At 41.6% G+C, this 12,902-nt stretch overlaps 1 protein-coding gene across 3 annotated transcripts in view; it reads right to left on the bottom strand.

Moving 5' to 3' along the window:
- Positions 1-12,902, bottom strand: part of atrn (attractin) — a 329,788-nt gene that overhangs the window by 184,957 nt on the left and 131,929 nt on the right. For all 3 annotated transcript variants that reach the window (XM_080194537.1, XM_080194632.1, XM_080194724.1), the window contains exons 14-17: positions 11,512-11,650; positions 10,248-10,429; positions 6,581-6,800; positions 276-461 (exon numbers count right to left, since the gene is read on the bottom strand). In XM_080194537.1, coding sequence (XP_080050663.1) covers positions 276-461; positions 6,581-6,800; positions 10,248-10,429; positions 11,512-11,650 — 727 coding nt within the window. The remainder of the gene's footprint in view (positions 1-275; positions 462-6,580; positions 6,801-10,247; positions 10,430-11,511; positions 11,651-12,902) is intronic.

Here is a 12,902-nt window from a genome sequence, read left to right as displayed (position 1 = left end):
GAAACCATTATCAATTGTCAGAAAAACCCATCTGGTTCACTTATATCCTTTAGGAAGGAAATCTGCTGTCCTTACCTGGTCTGGCCTACATGTGACTCCAGAGACACGGCAATGTGGTTGACTCTCAACTGCCCTTGGGCAAGTAGGGATGGGCAATAAATACTGGCCACAGCCAGCAAAGCCCATGTCCCACGAATGAATTAAAAAAAAGTCTATTAATATGTGGCATGGACCATAGACAATTGCAAGACAAAAAGAAATTAATTTATACTCACGCTGACAGCCAGTCTTGGTGTACCACTCCATACACTGGCCAAATGGAAAGGAAGGCACATAAGCATTTGCATCCACGCACTGCTTCATGTTGCTGCACCACATGCACTCAGAATTGCCACTGGTACACTCGCCGCACGTTATCCTCAGTGCACAAGGTGTGCGACACTGCTTTGCACTGTGGTTCGCTATGAAATAAAAAGAGATAACACAGATTTTAGCGACATTTTAATTTTTGGACCTCTTTTCACTTTGATGCACCTCCCTCCAGCTGGAGGATGGTCAGAACAAACCTCAATGCCATTTTTCAAAAGCTTGACAGCAACATAAACCAAAAAGCAATGTTGTTTCAAACTTGTCCAAAATTCTCCTTTTCCTCCCAAACCCTCAAAGACAAAGACAGTGCCTGGCAAATCGACTATATTGTCATTTCACTGGGTAGCAGACATGAACAAACGTGTTTAAAATGCAACTTGTTTAGAATCATAAGCTAAGGTCAATTCACAATCTGTAAACCATGCCTTGGGAGGTTAGTTGGCTTAACACTTGAGTTAGATGCTATTCGTAAGAGGGCAAATTCACCACTTTGTTCATTTGCCAATTATAAAAGAGATTTACTGTTCCAATTTAGAAAGTCACCGAGCCGCCAGACCATTCCTTTATTACTCTCAAATGTCCGTTATTCTCCAGATCAAAATTCCAAGATCGCTAAGACCCTTTGAGTAGTCAGGAGCCCAAAACACAACTGAAATGATTTCATGGTGAGAATAATTCACTACCAGATTTGCAGAACAAACATCCACTTCTTCTATTTGATGCCCAAAGCAAAAGATCTAGGGCCAACTTCAACTGGAAAGGAGCCTCAAGTAAATTCGATATCTCTGAGAAATACCATACAGCTCAGACTGGCTTGCTTTAATGTGGAAAGACTAGGAGAGGTGACAAGAAAATAAAAATTGGAGGCGGGTGGTGCAGTGGTATTGTCAATTGAACAGTAATCATAACAAAAGACACCCTGGGTAATGCTCTGGGGACTTGGGTTCAAATCCCATCCCAGCAGATGGTGGAATTTATACGCAACTGAAAAACAATGTGGAATTTAAACTCTAATGACAACAAAATCATTGTCAATTGTCATAAAAAGAAGCCACCACACCAGTGACCAGGATTCTTCTATTCCAGCCTCGGGTGACTGTTTTTGTGGAGTTTGCACACTCTCCTTGCGCCTGCCTGAGTTTCCTCCAGGTGCTCTAGTTTCCTCCCACAGTCTAAAGATGTGCAGGTTAGGTGGATTGGCCATGCTAAATTGCCCCTTAGTATCACAAGATGTGTAGCTGAGGGGATTAGTGAGTAAACATGTGGGGTTATGAGGATAGGGCCTGGGTAAGATGATCTGGAGAGTCGGTGCAGACTCAATGGGTTGGTTGGATTCCTTCTGCACTGTAGGGGTTCCATGATTAATCCCTCCACCACCAATAAACACGGGCAGTTCTGTGCACCATCTATAAGATGCACTGCAGGAACTCAAAGTTTCTTAGGCAATGCCTTCCAAATCCAGAACCACTATCTAGATCAAGAACAACAGATGCAGTGGAACACCACCACTGGGAAGTTCTCCTCTAAGCCACTCACCATCCTGGCTTGGAAATATATCATTGTTTTTTTCACTGTCACTGTATCAAATTCCTGGAACTCCCTCCCTAACAGCACTGGCTGTGCACCTACATCACAGGGACTGCAGTGGTCAGGAAGCCAGCTCACCACCATCTTCTCAAGGGCAACCAGGCTTGCGCAATATATGCTGTTCTGTTCAGCGATGTCCACACCCCCAAAGTAAATAAAGAAAGCTTTTTTCTTGGATCACAATGACCAGGTCCAAAGGGGTTTTAAAATTTATAAATTGTCCAACAGCTTCTGTCATTAATCTCTTCCATAATGAGGCAAATTTGTTTTTAATCAAAGCCCTGTATTTTGAAAAGCCATGCACAGATGTCAGCGTCATCCTCATCCTCAGTGCTATTATTTCCATTATTCTGGTTGTTCTCAGGTTTTGATTTTGTCATTTTTGCATTTTTTTGAAGGAAAGGAAAATGCATTTTACAGTTCTGATTTTAAAATAATACCTTTTGATTGATGTTAATAATAGCAACAATACATCATACAGAGGGTGTCTTGCATATTAAGCCTTCATCAGCCTTCAATTTCATTGCCATTTCTCCCTACGTCCAATGGAATGCCTATAATACAGCCTGCACACATCAAGCTAAAAACTGCACTGACAGTGACAATTTCTACTGCACACCTGCACTTTGTATTGAAAACTTAAAGCTTGCATGTATGAATTCATAGCTCAAACAAGTCTTTCTTCTGACCAGCCTATAATTTCCTGCTTCTTTGCCAAGTTCCCACATCTCTCAAGAAAGTGTTCACGTGCCAAAACTTTGAAAGCCATTCTCATCAAATTCTGTGCATAAAGCTACCCGAGTACAGCCCTGCAATTTCACTGTCTTTCAGCCATTAAAATTGCTTTGTGACATTTTCAGCAAATACGTGCTGAGGTATATTGACATTTAGTAGCTATAGTTCTATAAAAAAAATGCAGCATACCTGAAATGTCAGTTGACTGGAATTTCTGAATTTTTTTTTGCAAGAAGTCAGTTGGTATTGTAACTTTAAAAAAAAAGCACAGCACCGCAACAGATAAAACTAAAACCAATGGTTGTGAAATCTCATGGGCATGTTCAGGTTGTAACTACCAAGTAGATGAGGGGGAACCTATAGACCCGTTTGGATGGAGACATCATCCAAAGGAATGTTGATTTCCATTTGTATCTCGACAACATCCAGCTTTATCTCACCAACACTTCTCAATCCCTCTCCAACACATCAAACAGTTTATCTGACATCCATTAATAAGCAAGGAGAAAATTCCTTATCCCAAATAAATAGGAGTCCTATTCATTCATTACACCCATGCTCAATGACCTGCACTGGCAGTCAGTTAAACAATACCTCCATTTTAAAATTCTCAGCCTCCCTTTCATAGCGAAAGTGGCCTCACCTCTCCCAATTTCTTGCAGCATTACCATCCTCAGATAGCTGCACGTCTCCTAATTCTGCTCTTAAGCATCCACAATTTTAAATTAATCCACTATTAGTGGCCATGCCCTCAGTTGCCAGGACCCTAAGTTCTAGAATTCCCTTTTTAAATCTTGGTCTCTCCATCCTACTTTTCTCCTTTAAGATACTCTGTCAAGTCTATGTCTCTCATGGTAGCAGTGGTTAGCACTGCTGCCTCATAGCACCAGGGACACAGGTTCCCGGCTTGGTCACTGTCTGTGTGGACTCTGCACCTTCTTCCCATGTCTGCGTGTTTCCTCCGGGCGCCCCGGTTTCCTTCCACAGTCTGAAAGACAGTCTGGTTAGGTGCACTGACCCGAACAGGTGCCCAAGTGTGGTGACTAAGGGATTTTCACAGTAGCTTCATTGCAGTGTTAATGTAAGCCTTACTTGTGACTAATAAATACATTTTTAGCTATCTGCTCAAATATTTCCTTTATGTGGTTAAGTTTCTTCATTACTGTCACAAGTTACATTAACAATGCAAATGACTAACTGCGAAAATCCTCTAGTTGCCACACTCCAGCACCTGTTTGGGTACACTTAGGGAGAATTCATCATGGCCAACAGACCTAACCAGCATGTCTTTCAGGCTGTGGGAGGAAACCAGAGCACACAGAGGAAAAATTGAACCAGGCTTGGAACTAAACCCGAGTCCCTGGCGCTGAGAGGCAGCAATGCTAACCACTGTTTCACCAGGCTGCCTCATGTTCTACAGTATGCTGAAGCATCATGAAAACACGGATGAGGGACAAAAACAAGTTTGGCACACACAAAATACACACAATGCGACTCTGGCCATGGTTAGTGCTTTACATCTCAGTACAGACCAGACCTTGGATACAGTGCAAGAAATGGATTGTAACGTAAACATTTCTACAACTGAGACATTGTTTTGTAATGCCTCTGTGAGCTGCTTTGGGGTATGTTGTTACGTTAAAGGTGCTATTTCAATACAGGTTTATAATATTGTAGGTGCATTCAAATTTTCAAAAAGCATTTGATATGTTACCATACAAGACATTATTATACACAATCAGGGCCCACGGGATTAGGGGATATACTAGGAAGGATTCAGCACTGGTTAATAAACAGAGAAGGAATAAAAGGGACATGTTCCACTTAACAAGCCCTTATAATGGGGGACTGTAACAGTCACTGCTTGTGTCTCAGCTATTTATAGTGACTTAGATGAGATGGCTGCGTGCAATGAATTCAAGTTTATTGATAAGACAAAGCCAGGTGGTAAGCTCTGAGGAGGATGTACAAACGCTGCAAGAAGGAAAAGGAAAACAGATTTAATGAGTGGACAACTTGGCAGATGGGATTCAAGGTGAAGAAATGTGAAGTTATGTTTTTGAAAAGTAAAAAATAAAAAAGCAGATTTTTTTTAAATAATGAAACCCTGGGGAATGCTGATAATCAGAGGGAACTGTACAGGGATTTGGTGAGGCCACAAAAGGAGTGACCCATTTGCAGTTTTGGTCTCCATATTTAAGCAAGGATCTTCTTGCACTGGAGGGAGTGCAGTGGGAGTTCACTGGATTGGTCCCTGAGATGAGAGGTGATCCTGTTGAAACATACAAGATTCTGAAGTGGCTTGGCGCCAGGACAGATGGAAAGAGTGCTTCCAATTGTAGGGGAATCTAAAACACAGAAGCACAGTCTCAGGATACGTGGGCGATCATTTAAGAGTGAGGGAAGGGGGAGAAATTTCTTCACTCAAAGAGTTTGGAATTCTTAGCTCCAAATGGTTCTGGATATTCCATCCTTGAATACATTTAAGGATGAGGAAGATTTTTGGTTTTTCAGTCAATCAAGGCACATGGGGAATGGGCAGGGAAGTGGAATAATTGTTAGGGCAGGCTCGACAGTCCACGTAGAAACACAGAAACTAGGTGCAGGAATAGTCCATTCAGCCCTTCAAGCCTGCTCTGCTGTTCAATGACCATGGCCACCATCTCAATGCTATATTCCAATTTCTCCACATGCCCATTGATGCTACCTTGGCCTCCACAGCCTTCTGGAGTCCAGAATTCCACAGGCTCACTACCTTTGAGTGAAAACATTGTTCCACATCTCAGTCCTAAATGATTGCACCAATATCCTGTGTCCCCTGGTTCTAGATTCCCCAATCAGTAAAAAGATCCTCCCTGCATCTAGTCTACCCAGCCCTGTTAGAATTTTGTATGTTTCAATCAGATCTCCTCTCATCCTTCTACACTCGTGAATACAGGCCCATTTGAACTCATCTCTGTTCATAGGGCTGCACCGCCAACTCTGGTATCAGCATAACGAACTTCTGCTGCACTCAATCCATGGCATCTGATGTTAGATAGGGAGACTCAAGGTGTGGTCTCACCAAGGCCCTATATAATTGCAGTAAGACACCTCTACTTCTGAACTTAAATCCTCTTGTAATGACTGCCAACATACCATTTGGTTTGCCTGACTGCTTGCTGCATCTGCCTCTCCACTTTCATTGACTGGTGTACAAGGACATCCAGACCTCTTCATATATCCATACTTCCCAATATATCACCATTTAACTAATACTCTTCCTTTCTGTTTTTCACAGCGAAGTGTATAACTTCACATTTAGACACTTCCTACTGCATTTGCCATGTGCTTACCCACTCGTTCAACTTGTCTAAATCACCTTGAGAAGCCTCCATTAATCCTCCTCACAACTCAGCCCAGTTTTGTGTCACAAACTTGGAAATGTTACATTCATTCAGTCAGTGGGAGGTTGGGGGAGCTTAGTGGTTTAAAGCTAATGTTGCAGAATTACATCACTTGTTCTATTACCCCTTTTCTCTACATTTCTGCAATGTCCCTCTTGCCTCTTCCCAACATTGAAATACCCCAATTTCTCCAAAGATTCTTCAGAACTTACTACTTTACAGAATGTCAGCCTTTAGGCTCCTCAATGTGCTGATGTCAAGACAAGAATATCCTCTTGGGTCCCTAACCAAAACTGGGCTAAGTATTCAAGAGGACAAAAAGGAGTATGCAGCAGTTTAAGCACAATTTTATTGCTCAGTGGCCAGTCTATAGACATGTCGTGATGTCTAACCTATTACACTTGCACATTTTAATCAAATTTATTCTCGTTCTTTGTGATGCAACATAACAAATTACAACACTCCAACGAAATTGAGTAAATAAAACTTGTTGGAACACTTACCCGGTCTTTCACACACGCTTCCATTCACTGGATTGACACAGGTAGCTGCTTTCAAACTAGCATAATTAGGTTCTGCCAAATAACCACAGAATCCTGCATCACTTGGCTCTTCCATCATCCACTGTAGTGATGTGTTTGTGAAGGGTGACATGTCTTCCCAGCACCAATATGAAACATTGATTTTCCGTAATCCAACCCATGGGGTTATGCTAGTTTTGTACTGTAATTTTAACAATTATGTCAACGTTAATATGGATGACATTTGTTACAATAGGAACAGAAAAAGACATGCATTCCAGAATTTCACATCTTGAAAAAATATTCTAATTATTCTTTCTTATGTCCAGATTAAATGATCATGCAATTACCCACACTGATGACCAACTCAATTAATCAAAATACTACCGATGCTGGAATCTGAAACAAGAATGGAAGACACTGGCAAAGCATTTCCAGCATCCTTGATTCTTGTTGTTTTGTCCATTCACTTTGTCTATTGTAAACCTTTAAATTCCAGCTTCCAACTACACAACTCACTGTGTCTCCTTGCATTGTAAACTTGGATCTACAAACTCCCTGGTCTTTAATCCAAATAACTGATAACGTGGAGAATCCAGCATTGGACTGGGATGGGCACAGTAAGAAGTCTGACAACACCAGCTTAAAGTCCAACATGTTTATTTGGAATCATGAGCTTTCAGAGCACTGCTCCTTAATCAGGTGAGCGCTGGCACTCACCTGATGAAGGAGAAGCAATCCGAAAGCTTGTGATTCCAAATAAATAATTGATATTTCAGGTGTAAATCTGAGGCCTCAGTACAAATGCATGCAGAAAGCCGTTTCGTACAGAGAATATTCTCTTTATTCCTACTTGGAGTCAGAACATATGACTAAATACCAAGCTATATCAAATGGTTATGTCAATTCAATGTGCTTTAATTTTTGATAATTGTCGACATGGGATCACATCCAACGCCTTCTGGAAGGCTATGTAAGCACTTCCTGTTTTAGTAGCTCTTGTCTTTAAAATATAATTTTCCCAGTCTTCTGGATTAATGCTTTTAATTGCTTTTGTATAATCATTTTAGTTTAATACTGTCTTTTATTTTGTTTGTTGACCATGATTGCTTTAAAGCGAAGATGGAGGTTTACCCATTTGCAATGTACATGTGAATTCTGAATCATCACAAATACGTCCCACACAGATGGTGTGTAAGGTTTGCACATCAATATTTCAACCCAGTTTACTGCAATCAATTTGTTTATCATCCCTTGAAAATTTCTTTATTTGCTTTATTCATTCATAGAATGAGGACATCAACTGCAAGGTCAGCCACTGTAACCAACTGTCCCATAATTCAGCTTTTTATCCTGCCTCCGGCCTTCCCAGATTTGTCACAGATTTCTTGCGTGTCTGCAGGCTGTTTCCCTCTGCATGGGTCACGTATGGGAGGTTGGTAGTTTGCGTTTAGTCCCAGGCATTAATTTAAAACCTTGGTTACAGTCACTATTCTCCAGATATTTCCTTGTCATCAGATTGCTAATAAATCATGGTTTTCAGTCATCGCTAAAGCCAGAATGGCCTATTTGTTTGTCATATCTGAAATATTTTCATACAATCAGCGAATGGTTATACCACAGAAGGGGACCATCCAGCCGTGATGTTACTGCTAGATCTCTGAGAGATCAATTCAGCCAGTTGCACTCTCTGCCTTTTTTCCTTAGCTCTACTTTTTTTTCACAGAATAGAATCCCTACAGTGCAGAATGAGGCCTTTCAGCCCATCGAGTCTGCACCGACAACAATCCCACCCAGGCCCTAAACCTGTAACTCCATGCATTTACCTAGCTAGTCTCCCCTGACACTAAGGGGATATTTAGCATGGCCAATCCACCTAACCCACACATCTTTGCAATGTGGGAGGAAACCAGAGCACCCAGAGGAAACCCACACAGACACAGGGAGAACATGCAAACTCCACGCGGACAGTGACTCAAGCCGGGAATCGAACCCGAGTCCCTGGCGCTGTCAGGCAGCAATGCTAACCACTGCGCCACTCCTACGATTTTCCCTTAGATAATTGCCCAATTCTGTTTCGAAAGCCACTACTGAATCTAATTCCACCACTCTCTGGCATTGCATTCCAGTTCCTCACCACCCACTCTAAAATAGAGTTTTCCCTCATGTTGTTTTTAGTTCTTTTGTCAGTGACCTTGAATCATGTCATCTATTTCTCGACAATTCCACTAATTGATTTGTTTTATTAAATGATCCGGAATCCATATTAAAAACTCACTATCTTTACGACTCAAATTGTTGTTCCATGCAAAAATTAAAACTTTCCATTATAACCACTCAACTTACACTTGTTCTAAAGATCCTGCAGCCTTGAATATTTAGATGCTATTATGCCCAGCTTTGCTCATGAACAAGTTTGCTTTAAATTGTGGCAATTTGGTTGTTAGTTGGAAATCAATTAGTTCAGGCTTGTTCAGTGAATTGAGCCTTATCCAAATTCAGGACTTTGAATAAAAAATAAAGCTAAAAAATTAAATTTTATTTAAGCTTTCAATTCAAACATTGCAGCAGGACATAAATAGGATGCAGGACTGGGCGGAGAAGTGGCAGATGGACTTCAACGCGGATAAATGTGTAGTCGTCCATTTTGGCAGAACCAACGGGATGAACGAGTACACTATCAAGGGCAGGAGTCTTAGTAATGTTGAAGAGCAGAAGGATCTTGGGGTCCGGGTCCACAGGACTCTTAAATCGGCCTCGCAGGTGGAAGAGGTGGTCAAGAAGGCGTATGGTGTACTGGCCTTCATTAATCGAGGGATTGAGTTTAGGAGTCGGGAGGTAATGCTGCAACTTTATAAGACCCTTGTCAGGCCTCATTTGGAGTACTGTGCGCAGTTCTGGTCGCCTCACTATAGGAACGACGTAGAGGCTACTGAAAGGGTACAGAGGAGATTTACAAGGATGTTGCCTGGACTGGGAGGCATGCCTTATGAAGTTAGGTTGAGGGAGCTGGGACTCTTTTCCCTGGAGAGACGAAGGTTGAGAGGCGACCTGATAGAGGTTTATAAAATGTTGAGAGGAATAGATAGGGTGGATTCTCAGAGGCTATTTCCCCGGGTTGAAATGGTCGCTACGAGAGGACTCAGGTTTAAGGTGCGGGGAGGAAAGTACAGAAGTGATGTTAGGGGTAAGTTTTTCACTCAGAGGGTGGTGAGTGAATGGAATCGGCTGCCGTCAGTGGTGGTGGAGGCGAACTCGCTGGGGTCTTTTAAAAGACTTCTAGATGAGTATATGGGGTTTAATGGGATTGGGGGTTATAGATAGGTCTATAGATTGGTAGGTGTTGATGTGATCGGCGCAACTCGTGGGCCGAAGGGCCTGTTTGTGCTGTAGTGTTCTATGTTCTATTATCAATTATGGTTACTTTAACAATTGCTTAAATTTTTGATTGGGGCTTACGCTTGTCTTGTGTTTTTTTTGCAGGAAATGTTTTTGCTCAATCACAAACCAAACAATCGCTGTACTCACCAATCATAAAACACACAGAAATGCTACTTTCACTCATGCAGACATTTGATTCTGAATGGTGAGAAGTTCAGTTGAGCCCAAAACTCCCAAGCAAGTCTCCTGGAAACCAATTCAAACTCACCAACACATGCATAATCTGCAATTCCTTGAGGACAAATTCGACTTTCTTCTGCGATGTAAGTGAGGCAAGTGCTGCATTCTGACCCCGACAGAACAGCTTCGCGTTATCATAGCTATCTTTTGCGATGGTGATTGTCAGACATGAGTTTCCCACCAAGTGCCAACTCTCTCCACAGATGGTTTCTGTAGTTGCCAATTTGGAAAAACAAATACTTCAAGATGAAACACAATACGGCTTTCTTTCCATTTCAAATTGAAAATCAAAGATATATAACAGCAACCACATTTTAAAGACCACATAGGAGGATGTTTCAAGTTTGCACAGAAATATATCTTGTTCCTCCAAGTAGACCATATATATATATATATATATATAAAATATAAAATGGCTGTTGACATGTTAGTGTAACAGTAAGCTTCTCCATTGCCCTCCATCACCATTATTCCCCTTTCACATGTCCACTTCACATCCCATCAATTATGGAGTGCCAGTAAAACAAGTAAACAGCATCTCTGTAGCAAGCTGAACTGGAATTATTTGAGGCCACATGCCAACAAATTCCTTCTCCCTTTTCAACAAAATTATGTATTCATGTCTTCAAAATTAAGACACAGTTTATATCAGTTTTAAAGCACAATTTAGCAAGTAGAGATTTGTGCTCCAGAGTGGTAGTTAAGGGATATACTTCATATTTCACAGATGGGCTGACTTGATAACAGAACGAATAATAATTCACATGCAACAAAACTGCACCATCATCACAAGTAGGATATAAAATTGTGTCTCATGGCTCATTACCACAAATACTGTTTAGATATCACGTAATTTACAATCACAGACAAGTAATTTCAAATGTAAAATCTACCACTTCTGCTAGTGATGGTGAGGGACTAGTCCAGGAAACCTTTTTAATTCTACACTGTTTAGTGTCAATAATGTAACCTGCGTGAAATGTGAAAGATTCCATACATGATAACTACAATGTGGCAAAAATTGTCTGTGAAGCAAGGGTGAGGTGTTGGGGTGATGAGGCTGCTCAAATTAAACAACCAGGATTCGAACTATCCTGGTGTCAAGAAAACTAAATTTGCATGTTATCCTCCCAGTGATTTAAGATTTGTTCAACAACTGTTATTTATATTCCTGCAGAACAGCATCTGCAACATCAAGACTTGGGACTGGTGAAAATCACCATGGTTGTTTTAAACAGATTGGAGCATTGCAAATTATCTCATGTACAAGCAAACACAAACTAAAAAGCTACCTGGTAACGGGATGCATTCCTGGTTCCTGGATTCCCATTGACAGTTTTGGTCCATGGCACAGCTTTTACAACTAGTTAGTTTATTACAAACATACTCAGGTTTATCTTTTGGACAGGCTTCATAATCCCAGATTGATACCTGAAAGAAATATTAAGATGTTTGTTTAGTCACATCTCATGATGTTACTTTATGATATGGATGAAGACTCAAAATCAGGAAGCTTAAAAGTACATGGCATTACATCATTACCAATCTGCTATCTCAAATCTCGACCATTCGAATGCTTGCTTGGCCAGCCTTTTACCTTTCACTGAACGTAACGGAGCTCATTCTAAACTCTGCTGCTTGTGCCTTAATTTCAGTAGTCTTGTTCAACAGCTAGCCCATCTCAGCTTCAAGTCTAGCAACATCATCTATCCAAATATTGTCATTCTTGGCCTCAAATTCCACAAAATCCTTATGTCTGTCATCTCTTCCAATATCACAACAGTCTGAGACCTTGGATCTTGCCCTCCTCGGATTAGCAATGAATGGCAGATTACCGCTCCTTGGCGAATTACCTGTGCTTTCAAGTACAAAGCACCAGACATGGTGGGTGGCGGTGGTCCCGGCATGACAGAAAGGGCGGGGTGGGGGGGGGAGGCGGGGGGGGGGGGAGAGAGAGAGAGAGAGACAGAGAGAGAGACAGAGACAGAGACAGAGAGAGAGAGAGAGAGAGAGATATCCTGGCATGGCTGGGAGTAGGAGGTGTGTCTCAGCATGGCTGGTGAGGGAGGGGGGATTGTATCGGCATGGCAGGAAAGAGGCGATGTTCTGGTATAGCAGGGAGGGAGGGTGGGGGTGTCCCAGCACAGCAGGAAGGAGAGGTTGTCCTATTTTCTTTGTCTTTAGCTCTAACGAAAGGTCATCAAGACTCAAAATTCTATTCTCTCTCCACAGATGCTGTTAGACCTGCTGAGTTTCTGTTTTTGCTTTAAAATAGTTACTCTGAAGTTAGATGTGTTTATTTTCCCTTCTAACTCTTTGGGAGTAACTATGACAGTAAAACTGGCAGAACCATTCAAAATTAGCAATTTAAAATGCTTTGCTGGATGATTCCCAGCGCACTTGTCAAAGTGAAGTTCACCCTTCTGGACAACTGCCGTGTAAACCCTCACCTGGGAAGAATCCCAGTGCATCGCTGGAATGGGGAGGCAGGTAGTTATGACCTCCAATTCCTGTCCCGTATGCATTCTTGATTTTCATTGCTCCATCATTGGTGGCCATACATTCAGTGGCGGAGTTCTGGAATTATTTCATTAAACCTTCCCATTCTTCTGTCATCTGTCCTCCATTAACATGTTCTCTAAAACCTACCTTTTTGAACAAGCTTTTACTCATCTATTATTTT

The sequence above is a fragment of the Carcharhinus amblyrhynchos genome, chromosome 1 (genome assembly GCF_965287045.1).
Source record: "Carcharhinus amblyrhynchos chromosome 1, sCarAmb.v2.hapA, whole genome shotgun sequence".
NCBI classification, from domain to species: Eukaryota; Metazoa; Chordata; class Chondrichthyes; order Carcharhiniformes; family Carcharhinidae; genus Carcharhinus; species Carcharhinus amblyrhynchos.
This window is presented reverse-complemented; position numbering and strand designations above follow the sequence as displayed.